A 22168-nucleotide genomic window follows, 5' to 3' on the forward strand; every position below is an offset into this window, starting at 1 on the left:
TTATAATCCATAGTACATTTTTCAGATCGACATTTCAGAAAGGCCTACATTGGTGCGACCGCTTTGATCAGGTTGCCGACAACTACCGAAAAAATCGTAACCTCCTACTGAAAACTAGCGATAAAATGTTGGTGCTCCTAACGAAAACCGCCAACATAATCTGGCCACACTGTATGTCACTGCAGTGCTGTGCAGCGGAGCTGTCACAACAATTCCATCCGCCCGGCACACAACAGACACGCACGATTATCAACAAAGAGCACGTGCGGCTCGCTCTAGAAGTTCAAGGGGAAATAAAAGTAAATTAAAGATGACCACAAAGCCGCTGCTCTACCTGGAGGAGTACAAGCTGAAGCAGGATGCGAACGATTACGGGCTGGCGGACGAACTCTGGGACTTTGAGTCGTTCAAGCGCAAGCTGCAGATCGTCGTGGTGCGGTACGACGAGAACGAGCTCGAGTTCGACATGATCGGGGTGAGCTGCGCGATCGCGAACGTGTTCCGGCGCCTGATGCTGAGCGAGGTGCCGAGCATGGCGATCGAGAAGGTGCACATCTACAACAACACCTCCATCATACAGGACGAGGTGCTGGCGCACCGGCTCGGGCTCATTCCGCTGCGGGCCGATCCGCGCATGTTCGAGTACAAGGCGAACGAGACGGACCCACCGTCCGCGCTGGACACGCTCGAGTTCGAGCTGAAGGTGAAGTGTACGCGCAAAAACAAAGACTCGACCGAGGTGACCAACAACGAGAACATGTACAAGAATCACAGCATCTACTCGGGCCAGATCAAGTGGGTACCGATCGGGAACCAGGCCACGATCTACACGGAGGCGGCCGTCGGTCCGATCGACGATGATATTCTGATCAGCAAGATGCGCCCCGGGCACGAGTTCGACATAAAGCTGTTTGCGGTGAAGGGTGTCGGGAAGGATCATGCCAAGTTTTCGCCGGTCGCGACCGTATCGTACCGGTTGCTGCCGGACATTAAGCTGAACCGGCCGGTCGCTGGGAACGATGCCCGGTTGCTGCAGAAGTGCTTCTCACCCGGCGTGATCGAGATTGCGAAGGATGACGAGGCGTACGTGAAGGACGCGCGGTACGACAGCTGCAGCCGGAATGTGTACCGATATCCGCAGCTAGCGGACGCGGTCACGATCGCGCGGGTGCGCAATCATTTTATCTTTACGGTCGAATCGCTCGGTGCACTCAAGCCGGAGGTTATCTTTGTGGAGGCGGCCAAGGTGCTGAAGAAAAAGTGCCGAATGTTTTTGGATGAAATAAAGGGCAACTGAAGAAAGGGATGGTTGGCGTTTTATTGAGAAGTAGTGTACAGCATATGTTACAATAGATTGATAGAGTAACTACTTTTGTAAAAAGAAGTCTAAATAATACAAAACGTGGGCTAGAATTAGGAACTAACTGAACACTTTTTTCACTAATTTCGGAAGTAAACCAATTAAAAAACGACCCTAACTCGTACTTTTATCTGTTCGTCATACACGTTCTCAAAGGTTTCTCCAAATTACATTCTTTATTATTACAACTTATTCCTTTTGCTCCCTATCGGTGGCTTCTGCAGATTGAACGCATCCGCTCCGGTCGTTGCCGTCGACCCAAAACCAAACCCTAACCGATTTCCGAACGCATCGCTGCCTCCCGCCACACCACTGCCGCCCGCGTTCATGCCGAAAAAGTTCGTCTGCCCGAACGGAGCACCCTTGCCCTGGTCGGCACCCGCCAAACCCGTCCCTGCGCCCGACCACAGCGACGTCCCGGCACCGGTTTGTCTCAACGAAACACCGAAACTCACGTTACCGCCCATCACCGTCGAGAACGGGGTCGGACCGGATGAGATGTTGAGGGCAAATTTGTCCACCGCACTGCTGCCCTCCTTCGCGCCCTCGCCACCCTCGAACACGTCCGTATTGTCGCGCAGCAGGTAGCGTCGCAGGTTGAGATACTGTTCCTTCTGCGTTTCCACCTTCTGGTGCAGCTCGTGCAGGCGGCCGGCCAGGGCCACGAAGCTTTCGTAGATCTGCTGCAGGCAGAGCTTCAGATCCTGGGGCGTAAAGTACTGCGGCGTGGTGAGCGAGTTCATGTGCTTCTCCGTCAGCTCGACCTGCTGCTTCAGGTTGATCAGGTCCGATTCGTACTTCTGGATCAGCTCGATGAAGTACTGCAGCGGCAGCGTGTTCTCGAACTGCAGCCCGGCCGGCGTTTCCTGCGTGCGCTGCGCCATATCGGCCTGGCGCGTAATGCCGGACGTTTCGTGGCGCAGCATCTTGATCGCGTTCTGGTTGTTGCTCACGCTGTTCGACAGCTCGGCGAGCGTGCTGTTCAGGCTCTTGATTTCGCTCGACACGTTCGACATCTTGCGGGCGGACGAGCGGGCAATGTCCGAGCCGATCGTTTTCTGCTTCTTGATGTACTCCTTCAGGTGCTCCACGGTGCTTATGATTTCCTGCGGCACTTGCGATTCCTTCGCCTTCGTGTTGTCGCTCTTGCCCTCGACCGATTTGGGCTGGTTGGCGTTTATGTCAACGCCGCCCAGCCCAACCGTGGCGGGGGCGGCGGTGGTGGTGGTGGCAGGAGCTGCCGCCAGTGTGGCTACGGTGGTTGTCGCTTTGGCCGCACCGAAAAGACCGCCGCCGGCATTTCCAAGCCCAAGCGTCCCGGTAGCACCACCGGCCGTTGCGGTTGCAGCAGTTCCGAAGTTTAGCGTAGGTACGGCAAACGTTGACGTCGTGGTGGCGGTGGCTGTGGTTCCGGCCGATACGCTCAGCCCGGCACCGAACGGGGTTGCTGCGGTGGAGGTAGCTCCGAGGCCGAACGATAGTGGGGCGGCTGCCGTTGCTGTGGTTGCGGCCGGTTTGCCGAAGCTAAACCCGGTGGCCGTGGGTGCTGTCGTCGTTGTTGCGGTGGCCGGGGCTCCGAAGGAAAATCCCGTCGCTGGTGCCGCTGCCGCTGCTGCCGTTGCTAGTGGGGCGGCTGCCGCGATGCTTGTCGTTGCTGCCGCTGGCGTACCGAAGGAAAAGGCGGGAGCCGATGTTGTTGGGGTGCCGAATGAAAACCCGGACATCTTGGCGAGCGGCGGGCAGGCGGAGGTCGGAACACGGCGCACACACAAGGACGGGAAATTTAGATTTCCCGGCGGAAACCGTGAGTTTGTTTTCCTCGCAGAAAAACGAGGGAAAGCAAGCGCTGAAGTAAACTGTTTGAGCCTGGCGGTTGTCAAACGTCAAACGAGTCGGGTCGTTGACAGTGCCTAGTGGTTGGCACGCAGTGGAGATTGTACAACAAAATGCTTTTTAGTTGAGTGGTTGATTTTACCTATTTTTGATGAAAAAATACATTTTGGAATGGGATTTTTTTTTGTACAAAGTGAAACACCGGCTCAACGACTTATTTTCATTTGTATTGTATTGTATTGTGAGGTGAAGAAATGGAGTAAATAACCTCTAGCAACAGAATGTGATTGGAGTGTGGAGGATCCAAATCGTTTGTCGATAACGAAATCGAAGTCTTGCAAACAGAGAAACAGATTTGCTGTTTATAACATAACGACACATTAAACGGTAAAAATAAATGATTTATTGCATTCCCTACTACAGTGCGAGACTTAATATTTGTGCGGGCGAATCGCCTTCTCGGGGTCGAACAGTTTCGGGTCGTTCAGGAACTCGACCGCCTTATGGTAGGTGGGCATAAATCCAGCATTCTGCGCTTTGATGATTTCCCGTTCCACCTGCTCGTGACGGTTTTTGCACAGGCCCGTAATGTTGCGACCGTACACCCGGCCGGTGTATGGGCTCTGAAACTGGGACAGTAGCTGCACGTTCTTGTAATCCGGATCGATGCCGTGTTTGCACAGCACGCACTGTACTCGCTCTTTGGCGAAAGGGTTATCCTTCAGCACCACGGGGGAATCGTTATTATCGGCGCTCGTCGTGTAGTGCTTGTAGGGTGCAGCCGATCGGGTCGCTGTGGGAGCAACCAGAGCTCCTGTGTTTACATAACCTAAAATGGCTGTGGAAACACACATTATACATTTTTCGTTTGCATCATTTCATGGCTGATTTAGTTGCACTTACCACGAGCTGATCGTAAACTGCTTCGCACACCGCAAATCATGATGAACCGATAAGTTGATCACGGATTGTATGTATGTTTTCCTGCGAGGTGCAGTTGATTTGCGGCAGAATGTTGTAATTATTGACATCGGTGCTGTCAGAGCAAGATATGTGTCTTACAAGGTAGGATCAATATTTGAGTTGTGCTTTTGACAGTAGTGTGATGTATCGGCAACAGAACAACGTTTTTTTGTAAGATTAAAGAGAAAGAGAAAGTTTAGAGACATTTTGCGGTTTCAAACATGAGAAAAAATGAAACAGGGTTTGTATTTTTTACAAGAAAATTATTTTCAGAGATGGAAGCAATTTGTACGGAATTGGAAAATGTATCTCAAATGTCAAAGCCGTTTAGGTTTACCAAACATCTTCGATTATTTTTGCAACCCTCTCACTAGGCACTCTTTTGTCGTGAGATAAAAAATGTCAAAAACGCACGTAACAACATTGCCGGCAGAAAAGAGCAGTGCAAAATAATTACACAAATTGTTTAAATGTGTGTAAATATATAGTGTCGTGTGAAAAAAGGTAAAACTCTTACTAAACTTCTCCTCTATACCGTGATTAATTCAGTCTTACGATTTGCCCGCCCTCAGAATACCCCGACATGTCGAAACTGTTGCTAAAAATCTCCAGCCGAAGTTTCGGTGAGCTGTGTGGGAGTGCCGGACTGTTCAGCGCCCGAGCAAATAGTGTTTGCAATCCGGCTGGCCGGTGGAGCAAACATACTGGTTCCATACTGACCCGACTACAGCATACAAACCGCCAGTCCGATCCGATGAAGGGCAAGGGTCCCATTACGTGGAAAAGCTTTGCATTTATTGCCACCGCCGGTATCGGTGTGCTCGGGTTCATGTGGTACGTGAAGGACGAGAAGGAGCAGGCGCTGCTGCGGGAGCGGAAACGACAGCTCGGCAAGGCGGCCATCGGTGGCAAGTGGGATCTGGTTGACTCGGACGGCAATCCGCGCAAATCGGCCGACTTCCTCGGCAAGTGGTTGCTCATCTACTTCGGCTTCACGCACTGTCCCGACATCTGCCCGGACGAGCTGGAGAAGATGGCGGCGGTGGTGGACAATCTGGAGAAGGAGAAGGACGCCGACCCGGTGCAACCGATCTTCATTACCGTCGATCCGCAGCGCGACAGCAAAGAGATAGTGGGCAAGTACGTGAAGGAGTTTTCGCCCAAGCTGCTCGGCCTCACCGGCACGGTGGAGCAGGTGGCGCAGGTATGTCGTGCATTCCGTGTGTACTTTAGTGCCGGACCGAAGGATGAGGACAACGATTACATCGTCGATCACACGATCATCATGTACTTGATCGATCCGAACGGTGAGTTCGTGGATTACTATGGCCAGAACCGTGACAAGGAATCGATAAAGAACTCCATCCTGATCAACATGGCAAAGTTTAAGCAGACGCACAAATCGGCCTGGTGGTAGAGGCGGGTTGGGGTGATGTAGCTTTGTATTTGTGTGTATGCATGGAAGGATGGATGGATGGCTTGTATCAATTAAAGTATAGTAGCGTGCCAGTGGCAATGCAGCATATTTGTTAAGTTGATTAAAAACTCGGCAGCATTTCGTCGTAATGATAAATTCCTGCTGTTACTTATTCGAGGTCGAATGGCAGAAAGTATTGAGAACAGAAATATGATGAGATTGTTTGTGGCCATTTAACCATACATAATACATTATAATTTCAATATGTTTTATCAGTTCGTTTCATTATCAGTATTATAGTTAATATATTCTTACTTTGACTAGCTTTTCTCAATTATGATCCTCTTTGAATGGTGCAGGATCGCCATAGCAAGAGACAGAATATGAGATACGAAACAGTGGTGGGAGCTCGGAATCTGATCTACCCGATTTCCGTGTTCGGAATCAATTCCGACGCCGGTCCCGATGCTGAAATCGATTCCGATTGCCGGAATGGACTACTGAGCCGATTGCCGGAGTTGACTCCCCGACGCCCGAGGCCGACGGAATTGATTTGGAAATCGCAATGTGTTTCGGTAACGGAATCAGTATTGACTCCAGAAATGAAATTAACTCCGGAAAGAGAATAAGTTCTTGAAATAAGAAGTTTCAGAAGCGAAGTCAGTCCGGAAATCTCTATCAGAATGAATCGTTTACAAGTAAATTTTGGTTCTTTGCGGCTTCATCAATACGTAGCATCATTGGACCCAAACGCCTATTCTTATGGAGATCCGATTTCGATGCCGATTCTGATTTCGGAGTCAATTTCGATTTCAGAGCCCATTTTGATTCCGGAACCGATAGCGGAGCCAATTCTGGAACCAATGCCGGTACCGATTCCTATTCCGGAGCCAATTCTGGAATCGATTCCAGAAACGGATTTCGGACCTACCATCTGGAATCGATTCCAGAATACTACGGAGCTAGCCGGGAACGATTCCGACGAAAACTTCATTTTTACGATCACCAGAACGAAGGAACCTAGAACATCAGGGATCAGACACAAATGGTCTCATCTGACGATTTTCGTAGTAGTTGGACGGAGTTGAAACTACTAATCGGAACTAGAAATGATACATGGATTGAAATGGAACGGAGTTAAACATTCCTATTCGTATCAGGTATCTCGGAAGGTTCCACGGTCAGGGACAGAACGCGGCCCAAAGGCATTGCTTAGTCCTGGAGTTCTTAGTTCCCAGACCTTAATAACTAGTTCACAGTAGTGTCCGGCACACAGCTAATCAAGCCCAAGGCCCCCTGGCCCGATTTTACATGCTGAAAGTAAAAGCAAATAGTTTTTGTTCTCCCTTCCATCGAGAGCAGGGCCAAGAGACATCAAAGCGCGTAGTTTTAGTAAGTATGCAAAGAACCAACAGTCCTCCCGCTGCTCTTGCTCGTTTTAGCTGCTGTTAAAGATTTAACCAGCATAAAACGTAATCTTCTTTGCGAAAGTTTAATTAAGACGCGAAGTGCAAAGTTAGAGCAGCCGAGGTTTTACATCTTTGTTTGTTTGTTTTTAGGTTTTGCCGTTTGTCCGAAGCTATACCACAAAGGAAAGGGAGAGGACAGCAACCCTCTTGGCGTGTATGTGTGTGTGTGTGTGTGTGTGTGTTTGTGTGTGTGTGTGTTTGTGGCAACGGATTACGTGAGTACCTACCGTGTTGACGGTCAGTGGTATGTCCTGGGGACGTGTTAAAACTTAAGTCGCTGGTGCAAAGTTCCTGTGCACCGAGTGCGGTGTGTCGGTAGATGATGATGGTACCGAGATGCTGATCGTTGGTAGAATAATGAAAACAATAATGGCTTTGATCGTTGGTTTTTGCACACACACACACACACACATACACACAGGAGCACATCCCTTACTTCCGCTCGTACTTTGTATGCTTGGCGGTAGGGCTTTTACCATCTTCCGGTAGCCATTAGCTGCCTGCAAGCAAAACCGGCACGCATCGCTGGTGCATTTGCAGGGACAAAAATTGTTGTACTGCAAAGTGTTAAACATCGTAAGACGACTTTGGGACGTATTTGCTTTTAAGTCGGTTCCCGGAGGGGGGAGTTGAGGGGAGGCTTTTTCCCTTTTGCACACTTCTACAATGTTTGCCGTTTGTTCTGTGGTGTGGAGAAAAGTTTAAAAGGTCTTTTTTTGCTCCTCCTTTTATTTTTAGCTGTTGTTGCATTTCGATCCTGCTTTTTTTTTCTCTCTCTCTCTCTCTCTCTCTCTCTCTCTCTCTCTCCCTCTCTCCTAGTTTCCTAGTTCGATGTGCACTTGGTGGTCCGCATTCGAGGAAAACTAACCATAAGCAGTAGTGCAATAATGCTCCGCATGTACAGTGGAAGTGTAAGAGTGCAGAGAGGGGAGGGGGGGGGGGGGGTGATGAAGGGACAAAAAGCATACAAAGGGGCTCGGTACACTCGGAAGCTTTCGAAAAACGCCGGGGCATGGGGGGGGGGGTACAACACTACACACGGACATGGGAAGATTAAATTAAAACTTTCTCACCCGTCGTGTTGACTGTTGTATTTTGGCATTTTTGCTCGCTTTCCTCTCGCTTATCGTATCGACTTTTTCTATGCTTTTCTATTTTTTGTTGGCTTTCCCGTATGGTTGATGAAGTTTTCCTTCTCGCATGTCAGAGGCCGGAGGGGGGGGGTTTGCTTCTTGTAGCCCAGTTTAAGTTAATGTAAATCCTTGCGTGTGCTGTACGGTTAGTTGGTGTGAGTGTTTTATTCGGTGCGCTTGTTGGGGAGTTATTTATGTGCTGTTAAACGTGTGGAATGTATAAATTTTAGCTTTAGAGAGCTATTTAGAAAAAAGAAGTATTTTAATCAGTGCGAGAAGACCGGTTTAATTTTATATTTTATGGTTAATCTCGTAATAAGAATATAGTGCGTTGTCATATTTCTTTTGACGATTTTTTGCACATTAGAGAGGAGCATCAGTGAAATATGTAAAACTGCACTTCCTAATTTCTAAGCATTTATCAGAACACCTGTAGTAAGACTGATCCCATTTTAATTTTTTTATGATCGTATGTTGGCGGAAAGAAAAAAAACATCCTGTCATGCGATCGGGAAAAACTCCCACAATCAAATGCTACTAACACTGGTATTGGAGTTTAAAAAAGAAGAAGTGTTGATCGTGGCGGTCCTATGGTTGTTAGAAAGACTGTTTTTTGGGATTAGGAATATGTTTTAAAATCTATTTTTAACTATTTGTCTTTACATTTGTATGTTATACAAACAGTATCATGATTTGGAATGATTTAATGCACATTTTTATACCTTTAATTTCACCAAGGACATAGTTGGGAGGGTGTTTAGATGATTCGTTAAAACGCGCCATTAGGACCTGTTGCTTCGTTATCAAATGTTGTGTTTGAGTTTTAACATTTTTGATCATATTTTAATTTAGGGTAATTTTCATAAAAGCTTTTTTAAAAGGAGTTAGTAAATAACTCTTAGGGGGTCACTCAGTATAGAACATCATATTTTATTTATAGTTTGGTAGCTTCTTCCCTTACAATTGTTAATAATTATTAACGACTGGTTCGTTCACACGGTGTTATTTCCTGTAATTCCTCACAGAGGGCGACACTGGATGAGTTTAGTGTGACTAACGTTCACAACACTGTACGGACGATCGAGGCTACGGGGGAAAATAAAGTACACTATTTCGTGTAAGACTAAGACAAGATACGGGTTTTAGCGTCTCTTAACTTAATTAACCAAACCGGCTTTAAAATAACTCATGTTTTAATGCTACTAATAATTTACTCAAGGTGACAAAAAGAGTATTGCTGCACTATTCCAAAGAATAAGGACATCAGATGGCATTAGCAAACATTCAAAAGCAATGAAGCCAATAATCAAGAGTTATGACATTAGTTTTGGGTCTTGGTAGATACACTTCATCTCCTATTCTGCTTGACATATTACAATCGATGTCAGTCAAGCAAAGTGTTGTGTATCAGACTATGATTTTTATTTACGAAACCTTTCATGGTATGTTACCAACATATCTTGTAGAGCAGATAGGTTGGGGTACCGATGTTCATCGCTATCCTACTCAAAGAACAAACGCCAAGGCCTAGAACGCCAAGGTCAAGGTCTTATGCATCTTAACAAGAAATACGTATTCTTTTTTAAAGTAATAAATACAACATATTTTTATATTTCGTCCTTTTCGAACTTATGAAGGCGAAAGGTCCATCATCATTATCATCTTCATGATTTTCAAGACTTCATCCGGTGAGTTGAGTCTATATGTCATTAAAAGAGTTGCAAACATGCATCAAACTGTGATCAAATTGCATCATTTACAGTCTCTTTCAGTAGTAGCCTTTTAGTGAGAAGGTAGTGTTGGGCGAAGTCATGTAGAAAGAAACACTTCATTATAAAATTTCATGCAAACAAAATTCAATTCAAACCCAATTGAACAAGCTGGTAATCGAATCCAAATAATCAGCAATTAAAACTCAATGTTCTAGAAATTTTGATCACTTTCTTGCCTCTGCATAATGAGAAAAACGCTTCATCAAAACATTGCAGCGAAGCTACAAACAAAAATCGATCTTATTTTTCAAAACACTGACACTGTTTGTGTCCGTATTGCCTCGGAGGCGAGTTAGTTCTGTGTATCTCAAATGAAAAATTACCTGGCAATTGAACTCCAATCAAACAAGGAAAACATCAGTCAAAACCTAGCCTTCCTTTAAAGAACGATCTTCCTTTTCTCCGCTAAGGACAACTGTGAACCCCGTATCTTTCTAGGAATAACCTTCCAAGAATTTCTCTTTAAAACCTAATCTAACACAGGAACAGTCCTTCCAAAAACGATTCAATGCGCGCTAAACTAAACAACTTGCAAGAATCGGAAAACAAAGTTTTACCATTCGTAATTGTAAGTTGGAACAGCCGTAGGAGCAAAAAAAAAAAAAAAACAGGCAACAAAACACCCCGAACGGTGAAGAATTTATCAAACGGGTGTCCAGTTTGTTCATCCGGAAGCGACGGTATCGAAGGCTTGGCCAAATAGTCTAGCTTTAGGGTGGGCGAGCGGTTGTACAGGGGGCTTGATTTTGGAATGTTGCTGGGACTTTTTCTTCGTCTTCTTGCTTTGGATTCGTCTACGAAGCTGGAACTTTGAAATGAGCACCAAACATTGAGCACGGGAAAAGTTTTTTGTTCCGAATTGCAAAAGTTGATTGCTCCTGTGGTGGGCGCGAGCGCGCACGCGGATGAAAATGCTGTTTTTCCTCAGTTATTTCCTCTTCGTTTTTTTTTTCTATCTATTTATTGGAAAAAATGCATTACTCAGTAAAAATGGCACAGCAGCAGAAAACGGACGAATGCGATCGTACCGAATGTCTGGGAAGGACGATTGTGGGATTGTTGTAGTAGCATTGCCAAGGGTTTCTTCTATCGGTTGCTACCGGGTCGGTTTTTTCGTGCCCATTTTTGTTGTTGTTGTTGGTACTGTTGAGTGACGTTCTATTTTTTATTGCTCAAAGAGAGAGAGAGAGAGATAGAGAAAAAAAAAATATAAGCGCTACAAATCGAATGGTGTGATGCTTGAGCTTGTTGAAAGTTATCGTAAATTGAATTTATTTCAGCTCGCCTTCCGAAAAGATATCGAACATTTCCTGCTGCGCCCAAAACCGAATTGATTTGCCCCCCTTATCTCTCTCTCTTTCTCTCTATGCATCTCTCTCTTTCTCTTTCTCTTGTTCTCTTTCTCACTCACTTTGGGGGGAAAGGGGATCCGTTTTTCGAACAAGATTGTAAGTGTCCTTGGTCATGGTCATGGATGAGGGTTATTGCTTTATCCTGCCGCTGCTCGCACTCGACTCAACACGACCAGGCGTACCGTTTTCATATTTCCAAGACATTTCGGGCTTTATTTGACAACGGTTGAAGTTAATATTAATTTTTGCTGTCATGATAAGATTAGGAACTCTTATTGTTGTTCGATTGCTGTGTGTTTTTTTGTGTGTTATTTGTGTGTAACATTCGGTGTAACTGGTTTCTCCTTTTTCTTTTCCTTATAATACACATTGTTGAGTCGCTTTTGATGGTTAAGTGGATGCTGAAAGGATGTGGAATTTAAATCGGATATCCTGGTTTTGTTTGGACGAATGGGGTATGGGTATTGTTGAGCGAGGGTCGATCGATCAGCAATTGATGAGAATGCATATTACCAAAATCAAATAGATTTAGGTAAGATTTGGGACGCGATTGTGGAGTTTGCTGTCGATGTGACGTTGAGGCATTGTAAAAACATGTCTGATTACAATTTAATGCTTATGATCAATTTGTTATCCTACAATATCATTAGCATTCTTAAGGGCAAACAGGGAAAACTATCTTTCAAAATGTTCAACATCGTTACCCATTTAACGGAGCTTAACAGGTTAGGTATGTGTAAACGTAAAGTGATACTTCTCCCAAACAAAATTGATTAATCGCATCTGATTTTGCATTACAGGAAATAGATTTATTTAATTAAATTAAATTAGAGAGCTCCATATTTTGCAAAATTCATAAAAAGAGTCTTAGGACGTCTTTTGCCAACTGGCGCTGCGGTGCCAGAACAAAGAGATGTTAGTTGTAGACAAAATCCTAGCAGTATGATCATATTATCCTATATATGCTTTAAATCAGTTATTATTCTCAAGCTAAAAGATAGATGGTTCTTCTTATTTGAAATATCGTAAACCCACTCGCTAAGGGCGATTGAGTCAGTTGTGTCATGCTCCACTACCACGTATTCGAATGGTCCTCTTCTCGAACTCGACTAGCAAGAGTGGAACAAATTTAAATAATTCATATTGACGACGAAGTTCATGTAGGTTTACGTTCGGAATGATTTCACAAAGTTATTAGTCTCGTAAAGCAATTAGTTGTGAGGCTCAAGTGTACCAAATTCAACAGGATGTGATCGAAATGTCATCCATTATTTAGTATAACAGGCTAAACATGTGAAACGGATGTACATTATTTCTTTAGGATTATAACAAATTTTAATTATTATATTCAAATTCCCGCTACAAATTAACCGCCACTCCGAACTACACGCAAGCCGTCACTGAAGTTTCGCTTCTTTCCGCCATCGCTTCTGCCTCGATTCTTCGATCTCTCATCAATCGATCTCCGCCGTCCTCTACAATCGATCTCGCTCCTGCTTCTTCTTGCCGCCTTTAGTCGCAATTATACGTATTATGATTACGAATACGAATCGTGGCGGCTGAGATCGCTACACATGATGTTCAAACAGCTTACAAACTGTATAAATTAATGGTGCAAATTTGGTACAAAGCTAGAATGTGATATCAGCAGAAAAAGTAATACAATATTTTCCTGATGTATGAACGAAAATGGACGAAAAAACAAAATCATACCTCATTATAAAGTCATCAGATTTGCTTTCACTACCCATGCCGTGGAAAAATGAGTACGCTGTTGAAGCTTATTCCTAAAGTGGGAAGAATGCACTTAAAAATTGATACAGAAAAATTAGAATTATTTTAATGGGTTTAAAGTAATGGATTATTTTATTTTTGTGCTTACAAACACAATTTAGCGTAACTCATTTTTTGTAATATTTACATTAATTTCAAATTTTGGCTAGAGAACTCTAATGCATATATCGGATACATCAGCTCAGATGAAGTCTCACACAAACCCAATCAGCCCCGAAATAAACTTCAACATTGCAGCAAGCAGTTGATTGCATGTTATTTACACACCAATGGTTACATCTAACTAATTCAGATTCGTTACATCTAAATAGATTGAACAGAGGAAGAAACGAAACGGATAAAAAACCCACCGACAAATCGCAAATGCATTCCACTTACTCTTATGTTGGAGTGCATGTGATTTGTAGCGCTTATTTATTCGAGGCATGTTTTCGGTATGTTTTAGCCAATTCGGCCCCTAAATCATTGGTACCGTGCCAGCTGCAACGCTTCCTCGGTCGTACAGCAGCGTACATCCAGACTATGTGCTGCCGGTGCAGCGCCGTCTTCTGGTGGTAGAAATTTGTTGTGATTAATTTTTATTGCACAATTCTATTTCATAAATCTATGCCGTGGTGCTGTGGCTTGGCTCGAATCTCGAGGAGAGAGCTTTGGCTTCCCATTTCTCTTTCCAGGTTGTATTCCAGGCTGGGCTGTCTAGAACGCTAGCAGATACTGTGTATTCCATTTCCGTTGGTAGGTTGCCGTTCTGCTGCAACTATGCGTTGATCGGTCACAGTAAATGGTACCAGATGGTATGTTTGTTTAGTTGGAATACCAGGAACCGATGAGGGGCTGCAAAAACTTTCAGCCTGGGACAGTGGGACTAAATGTGGCGCTGGGATGAAGTTTTTGTGGGTTCTATTACGGCCGCCGGACGGTTGGTGGAGAATGATAACTTCCTAAATTCCAAACGACACACAACCAGCCCACAGACCGGTTACCATCGGAGCGTTCTCCCGTGGGGATCGTCGTGGGAAAAGCCGGTAGTTTTCATCTTCATTTTCGCTCGGAACAGCACAGAACATAAACATCTTCCTTCGGTACGGTTGAAGGTACGAGAACGGGAAGGCATCTACGGCTAGTCGTTTCTTTGCTCTGCTGGGTTCTGGGGTTTTCCCCCAAGCCTGTCGGCTAGAAGGCAGGAATGAAAACAGTTGCGTCTGTGAAAGCAAACTCCATCTCCTTCGACAACCACACACAACAAAAAACCTTCCAACAAACGAGTGCTCTTAATGGGACTCCGGGTCAATCTAGCGGCGCAAGAAGTCGAGGGGGAGCCGTTATGTTCTTTATGCTGAACTTATGCTCTCACATCATACACGTACCAGCGGGTGCTGCGGGTGTAAACAAGTCACACAAGTCTAACTTTCGGCCGGACAGGCGACCGGTCGGGTTCAGGCCCGAGCGTTGGTAACAGAGGATAACATTTCGTAAATTTTTACCACCATCCAACCAGCCGACCAACCTAGCACTCCGCTGCTTCACTGCGCCACAAATGGGTTGCCCCTCTTTTTACCATCCGGGCTAATCGGTGATGAAGGCGCTCCCTCCCGACCGACCGAGAGTTTTTCCACTTTGCACCAGATTTATACCTCCGATGGCACATTATGGTAACTATCGTCTGAACTTAACGACACGGTCGGAACGAACGGATTGTTTTGTTTGTGCCTTCCGTTGCCGTCCCGTTTTCGTGCTTGGGGCAGGGTAGCGGTAGACTCCACCGGCTCGGTTCCGGCTCATCTTCATTAAGCATCTCAAACGAGAGCGAGAGAGAAAGCCTACTACTTTCGGATTACTTTGCAGTGGAAGCATCGCGGTCGGTTAACTTATGAATGGAAAGACGGGGTCAAGTGGACCTGTAGTGTCTATTATACCGACCTTACTTTATCTTTAAAATGAAATCAAACACTTGAGATGTGTTGTATAGCCAAGTCTTATCCATGAATATTGAAGATGAGCTTTATTGAATGTTAGTTGAAATTCAATATGATGTAATTTATCGCACGATGCGAATGAGTTTTCCACCGTGTTATGCAAATATCTAAAAAGTGTTTGCAAACGAGTAATTTTGTTAAATAATTTCATTGGAGAAACTGTTAAGGCCGGGGACACTGTGCGTACTCGCTAGTGTAATTTCGATTTTCACTAGCGCATCTGGCGGCGGCTGGTGGAAGCTTTTTTTGGTCATCGAGGGAATGGTTACGCCGAATCCCGAAGTCAAGTAGTTTTTCCATCGTTTTTTTTGTCATGGAAATGGATGCAATGCGTGCAGGACATATGCATCTACCTTTTACAAAACTTTTCTCATCCGAATTAATTACAAAACATGGAAAAATAAAATATTTTCTGCAGCGGCTCCAAATTGTTTAGCAAAATGCTTCCGTCAGCCGCCGCCAGATACGCTAGTGAAAATCGAAATTACAGTAGCGAGTACGGACAGTGTCCCCCGGCCTTAATATTTAGTTTTTTTTTTTCAATATTTTAAGGACGGGTTTGATTGTCCATACTCACTAGTGTAATTTTTATTCTCACTAGCGCATCTGGCGGCAGCTGGTGAAAGCTTATTTTGATCATCGAGGGAATGGTCGTGCCGGATCTTTAATTTTAGTAGTTTTTAAATCATTTTTTAATGCGAAAATGGCTGACATACTTGCGCAACATATATATTTCTCAATTACAAAGCTTTTTCAGTCCAGTTTAAGTAAAAAAACATGGAAAAATAACATATTTTCTGAAGCGGCTTAAAATTGTTTGGCAAAATGCTTCGGTTAGCCGCCGCCAGAAGCGCTAGTGACAATTGACAAATTACACTAGCGAGTACGGACAATGTACCTCGGCCTTAATATTCTAAGAAATGAAGAAGTAGCGTAGCACAAACTGTTTCGTTATTTTATCATGTTTCGATATAGCTTCTTTAAAAGAATTTCGAGCACCACATTTCATAGAATTTTTTTTCTAAAATTTTTTGCATTAATTGACAAAATACGAAATGACGAAATGTTAACTTTGCACACCATAAAAATAGGGGAAAAAGGAATTTTGATACCATACATTATTTTCCAAAAAATAAGCATTACATCCTTCGCATGCCCAGTATGCCCCCCGATCCTGTTGCCAAAAACAAGCCTGTTTTGTTTTTATTTCCTTATTGTTCGCTCCCTCCTGCCCCAGCTTGATCCGCCCTAATGGAACGCCATGAACTGCACCGTGTGCCCAGCCACGGTTAGAGCCGCGGTTAGAAGAAACGGCCAAACGAAAGCGAAATCCAGCGCAAAGAAATTGCTGGCAATGCTGTTCTTACACACCCACGGCGGCTCAGTCCCCGGCCCGTCCCGCCGCTCGACATTTAATGCCATGTTTTATTGTGCAATGCAAGCATCATAAAACATACTCGGTTCGAGCGGTTCGGCACGAGGCTTACAACAAGTATCGGAGGTTCGGAATAACGTTCAGTGATCGATCGAAAACGCTCGCTGGGAGGGTTGAAACGCATCGCAATGATGTGCTTGTTTGGCAATCATCATAAATATTTTAACCCCTTAAAGCATCAGCAAAGATGAGGAGGACACAGAGAGAGAGACAGAGTTTTTTTCACTTCCATCGCACTCCCTTGAGGGATTTCACGTGGAAAGTTTTACGGTGGTACGTGTGGGTCGCGGGCAACTTTTTCAATAACCAACCCTACTGCAAAACCCCTATAGCCCGCCCACCCCCCGTCCTCTGCATGTGGGTGTGCTGGTAGGAATTTTAATTTCACTGCAAGTAACATTGGCCTTCGGTGAGGGAAATGATGACTTACGCATGCCACTGGAGGTTACCCTGCAATGAGATGAACTGTGGGCGGACGAGAAAAAAAAAAACAGTTGAATGATTTCTTCTTCCCGCGGCTCACTCAGCCACTGTCGAACGTCCCGGACAGAATGCAATATAAAAAAACGATCATATTATGGAGGAACATTGCGCACAAACAGCTGTGAAAAAGGGAGCATTAGCATTGTGCATAAATAATTCCCCGGCTCTGGTCCTGGGTGGTGCAATGGCGCTTCCGGGGTACCCTTCCTCCACCCACTCTACAGTCCTTCTCCTCTCCAGTGAATGCCATTTGTTTGTGGTTTTTTGTTGGTTTTATTTACGAGCTATTTCGCTCATTGTGGTCGCAAGCAATTTGGGGTCCGCGCTGGTAGCTGTAAGCTAAATTTATGCGATTTATTTATCGCTTGTAATACGCTGATGCTGATGCGATTTATTTATCGAAAATATTCGTGACTTGATGGGCTTTTGTTTGAAACGTGTGTGTGTGCGTGCTTTTTTTACTGTTTTGTTTTCACTGCAACAATTTTGTTACCATCAATAGCGTGTGCCTTTCTCTCTCTCTCTCTTTCTCTCTCTGTGTCGCTCAAAACAGTGGTCAGGATTTATGAGCGAAGCATTAAATGTCGTTTCGTGGCAGGCTCAATGCAATAATCGGCACGATGATGTGAGTACGGTTTGTTTCAATGTTTTGTGACGTTTTTTTTTCTCCCTGTGGATTGCTCGTTTATTTCACTTTCAACTTGGCTTGGCGTGTGTATGTATGGCTTTATCGGTGGTAACGATAATCCACGGGCCTTTTGGTTCAAAGTGGGCTTTCATCGGCACAACAGAGTGCGGCGTGCCGTATCGAACTGGTTTAACTGGTCGAACTGGTTTAAAGTGCAGCCGGTAGTTGCTGCAAACTGCTTTCAAAAAAAGGGTAAATATAAACAGATTGCAAGCATGTTCTATTGATTGTGAACACACATATGTGCTTTTTCATTGGAAGGACAGTGATCTTTTTATTGCCCAGAATTGGGTGAAGGTTGGAGGGAACTGTTAAGCGAACGGTTTAAGTGCTTTGTGTGTACTTTGCTTGTACATTTGAATGGAAAAACAGCTGTCAATCAAGGATAGCAGAAAGGCAGCTCGTATCGGTGATCCGCTTGGTGAGTTTAGATGTTGAAAGACAAGAAGTGAAATAGTAACGTTAAATCAGCATAAATGTATGAAATATTAACATCAATCAGATTCCACGGATAAGTTTTGTTAAAGTAGCACGATGGTTTCCACTTCACACATTTGCTTTATTTGCTAGATTGAATGTAGCATCCTGTTGTACCAGGAGAGTCATTTGGTATTTGAAGATGAAACACATGAGCTTTAGGATTAGGATTGTTGGCTCGTACACTCCTCATGGCAGACAAAACTTGCTTCAGCCATTGCAGCCGATTACTATAAAAGATATATTGAATTGAAAATCACGATTGTAATGGAGCAGATGTACGTCCTAGAGATCCAATATAAATACTACAATACTGCTGGATTGCATCCCTTACCCAGAGCTTATTATTCTGAAATGGCAAAATAGTCGTTGCACCATAGGAAGGATAAGTATTTTTCAATTTGATTATGATGGAATGTGACGCATTGGATCGTGATTTTCCTCTCTTGTTCTAGTTCAACCGTAAAAGCCGAGACTTTCTCACAGTTGAAGGGTTTTCGGAAGAATGTTTTTTAGACTATCATTTTGATTAGCAAGCATTGAAGAGCAATATAGGTGAAGCTAGGTAAAGACGGACACGCTAAGGGAAATGGTAAAAATCTAGGGATATATAAGCGCAACGACCATACAAATTTGCATACATTATCTTACACTCATATTTCATCAGAAAATGTGTTGAAACTTTTAAGTTGCCATCGATTTTTGCGTTTTTTCCATGAACGAAAAACATTTTTTCGTGCAGTTTAGAAATGTTCGGGTAAGACGGACACCTAATATGGGAATGATGGACACCATGAAGGGTAAGATAAATACTTATAAAAAACGTTGAAAATTGAGGAGGTTTATAGTATGTTAACATATCCTATTGCTTTCCACATCCTGGTACGTACATAAACAAATTCTAGGCCAATTGCAACGACGGTTCATTCAGCCATGAATTTAGGAATTGTAAGCTGCGCTTGCAATATATCGTAGAATGTAGCATCTAAAGCATTATTGAAATATCACGCACTAACAGCTGATGTTGCTACAGCATACAGAACAACAGTCTAGAACTTCCTTTTAGGAAATTACATGTCAAAATTCAACATTTGATACTTGTAATACCACAGAATTTCTTATCTATTCCTGAACGATATTGGATTTCGTGAACGACAAGATATTGGATTTCGTGAAGCGCCTCATCAGCGTCGAGCTAGTAATAGCATGACGAATGGCTGCTATTTTGACCGGTGTTTCATTTGTCGCTTATTTCAATACTTTCTCTAGTTGCTGAATGGCTTATAGCCCTTATTTAAGATATTTGAAGAAATCTATTCATCACCAATTGATAGAAGAAGTAAAATAAATCAATAAATTCGGTTGTGGGGAAGCACAACAAAGTATCCGTCTTTCTCGCTTTGTGTCAGGATGTTTAAACCACCAGAAAACAATATTTTTTCTTGCTTTCATTCTCGTTCTTTCACCAGTTTTTTCATTAATGATGACGACAACTCATTCATGAAATAAAACTTCCGGAAATGTAAACAATACAACTTGTAGAGCTTAAGATCCGCAGTAGTCAAATTAGATCCACAAGGGTGCGCACGATTGAAAATTTGTTTTATCCGTGGATTTAACCAATTTTGCATATATTATGCTAAAACTGTTCTCAAATGTGTTGTTTAACTTTAAGTTAGGATACTGCATTGTTGTTGTTTTTGAAATTTACTTTTTTCATGCATTTATGAGAAGTGTCCATCTTACCCGCAGTGTCCGTCAGTGGCGTCCGCAGGTAGGTAAACTTCCCCTACAGCTCAGGTAAATACCTTTGATTTTTTTCTTCAACCGATTTACTCTGAACTTACATTTTATAGCCTACTCTGTTTGTTCTAACTAACCTTTACGTACTGGCTAAAATGCTTCGTATTCAAGCACTGATCGCTAATAAAGATGATCGTCCACATTCTGGCCATCTCGGCTTGAAGTTTCAAGCAACTCAACGTTGTTTGTGATACATTCGAACCAGAAATGTCACGATCTCCTTTATCGTCCGTTTGTTACGCGTGATAAGCTATTGTTTGTGTGTGTTCGTCTTTGTTAGTTGGGTTAGGTCTCAGTGTGTAGTTTTGTTTAAAAAGCTTCAACAGGTGTATTAAACAGATAAATAAAATTTAAAGTAGCAGTTGGACAAGTTGGAGCCAACTCCTTCATTCTGCATGTAGATGTAGCTGTGTAAAACTATAAAACATGAAAAGTTATAGAGAAATGCATGAAACGCTTCTTTTTCTCAGACAAAACAGGTCAATTGTTGATTGACGTTTTGGAGTGCTGAATAATGCTCATTTTTCGTTTTTGTTTTAATTAACTGTAAACAACTGTCGTAATTACTGTTTTTAATGAATCCATTCGGATGTGATCGGATGTACGGCAATGTCCTGTAAGCAAATCCTTTAAAGCATGAATTTAATTTTCATCCTACTTACCCACAATTTCTGCAAAACGTAACGCTCACCAACCTGCCACCAGCACCATTAACTGGCACACCAACGGATAGGCCACAAGGCTATTGCGGATATTGCGACCCGTTGGTTGCGCTCCCAAGGGGGGGGAGGAAACCAATTAAACGATTTATACACTTTGCGTGTGTGAGTGTTTTCGATAAAACGATAAATTTTCTTTAATCATTGCTATCTTTTTTGGTTGTTGTTGTTTGCATTCGTGTGACATCGTTAGTGAATCTATCCGTGAAACTGTTTCCACCCTTACGCCTGTATGTGCGCGCGAACGTGTGCTTGTTGCACTTTGGAAGTACACCACAGTGTGAGCTTTGTTTTCGCTTTTGTTTTTTTCCTTTTCGCGCTATAAATCGAACGAACGGGAGAAAATGATAAAACAGTGCCGGCGCTATGTCCAGCTGCAGCTACAATAAACTATGTAATGATACAGATAAAAAAAGAACACCGGGAGTAAAATCAACGATCGGCTAGGGATTGGGTGTGTTGGGATGTGCGTTGCAAACGCTTTTTTTCGCCATGGTGTTTGCGAGCTTTTGGATTGGGATCGCTGTCGGATAACATACTTTTACTCACGCCGAAGACAATCATCCGTTTCACTGGCTTGGAAACAACCGCTCATCCGTTTATCACTTCCCGTTTTGCTCTTTCCTACTCTCCACCCCCCCCCCCCCCCCCAACCTGCTCCACACACCTTCTTATCGTTAGCTATTTTTTACAATTTTTATACCCTACAGACATACTGCCAGGCACAGACACAGACTCTACTATGCTGTGTGTGTGTGTGTACGCTTGTTTCTATCCAGGTTTTTGTTCCTCTGCTTCGATGAAGAAAGATTTTGTTTTATGGGTAATTGGAAATAAAATTTTATTTCCCTTTGTTTCGCACAGCTCGCAGTGTCCGGTGCGAGCAAAAAGAAGACGAAGGAAAATAAAGAAAAACTCCGAAACCCTAATAAACCTCAATGATGTATGGATTGCCCTCCTCCCCGGCCCGTTTGGAACGCACCGGCGATGATGATGACGACGGTCCAGCTAGGACACCAGCAGTCGGCGGAAGTGAGCATTCGATGCAGTTGTGCAGCCGCGTTGATGCACCCGATATCCGTCCCGATTGCCAATCGAATTGCAATCCACTTGCAGAGAATGGCTTTTTCCGGTGCAACAATCATATTCGCTGCAGTGATGCAGGGCAGACGGCGGCGGCGGCGGCAGCAATAGAAGCACCGGGAGCAGTAGGAGTTCCTTGTCCTTGGGAAATAGCTGGAACGTGCGGGCTTCCATCGAGGGCTGGCAGAAGAGCAGCAGCGGGAGCAGCACCACCACAAGCAAATGCTATGCAACGTCGTACAATTCCTTCTCGGCTGGCGTCGGTGCTTCACATTCGAACGATGCCAGCATAAGCTCTGCAAAAGGACACACACACACAAAAAAAAACAGACACAGAAGAGGGCAGGAAATATTATTAATAAGTGAAGAAAAGTACCAGTTTTGTACCGTCCCTCGAGGCGATGACCATTC

At 44.0% G+C, this 22168-nt stretch overlaps 5 protein-coding genes across 5 annotated transcripts in view; 2 read left to right on the plus strand and 3 right to left on the minus strand.

The window, feature by feature from the left end:
* The first annotated feature begins 200 nt into the window (after positions 1-200).
* LOC120957631 (DNA-directed RNA polymerases I and III subunit RPAC1) lies at positions 201-1472 on the plus strand. Its single transcript, XM_040379929.2, has one exon. The coding sequence runs from the start codon at positions 311-313 to the stop codon at positions 1295-1297; it is 987 nt and encodes a 328-aa protein (XP_040235863.1). The 5' UTR covers positions 201-310; the 3' UTR covers positions 1298-1472.
* Positions 1473-1485: 13 nt separating this feature from the next.
* LOC120957630 (nuclear pore complex protein Nup58) lies at positions 1486-3241 on the minus strand. Its single transcript, XM_040379927.2, has one exon. It carries the CDS (start codon positions 3082-3084, stop codon positions 1543-1545), a length of 1542 nt encoding a protein of 513 aa, XP_040235861.2. The 5' UTR covers positions 3085-3241; the 3' UTR covers positions 1486-1542.
* A 332-nt stretch (positions 3242-3573) lies between these two features.
* Positions 3574-4232, minus strand: LOC120958117 (28S ribosomal protein S18c, mitochondrial). Its single transcript, XM_040380690.2, has 2 exons — positions 4097-4232; positions 3574-4031 (listed from the first exon to the last, which is right to left on the minus strand). The coding sequence occupies exons 1-2, from the start codon at positions 4134-4136 to the stop codon at positions 3625-3627; spliced, it is 447 nt and encodes a 148-aa protein (XP_040236624.2). The 5' UTR covers positions 4137-4232; the 3' UTR covers positions 3574-3624.
* A 309-nt stretch (positions 4233-4541) lies between these two features.
* On the plus strand, positions 4542-5729 carry LOC120958115 (protein SCO1 homolog, mitochondrial). Its single transcript, XM_040380689.2, has 2 exons — positions 4542-4660; positions 4729-5729. Exon 2 carries the CDS (start codon positions 4740-4742, stop codon positions 5571-5573), a length of 834 nt encoding a protein of 277 aa, XP_040236623.1. The 5' UTR covers positions 4542-4660; positions 4729-4739; the 3' UTR covers positions 5574-5729.
* Positions 5730-21311: 15582 nt separating this feature from the next.
* The window catches only part of LOC120958379 (ras-GEF domain-containing family member 1B-like), a 46734-nt gene continuing 45877 nt past the window's right edge, over positions 21312-22168 (minus strand). The window contains exon 11 of the mRNA XM_040381137.2: positions 21312-22053. Coding sequence (XP_040237071.2) covers positions 21983-22053 — 71 coding nt within the window. The 3' untranslated portion in view covers positions 21312-21982. The remainder of the gene's footprint in view (positions 22054-22168) is intronic.

The sequence above is a fragment of the Anopheles coluzzii genome, chromosome 3 (genome assembly GCF_943734685.1).
Source record: "Anopheles coluzzii chromosome 3, AcolN3, whole genome shotgun sequence".
Lineage (NCBI taxonomy): Eukaryota > Metazoa > Arthropoda > Insecta > Diptera > Culicidae > Anopheles > Anopheles coluzzii.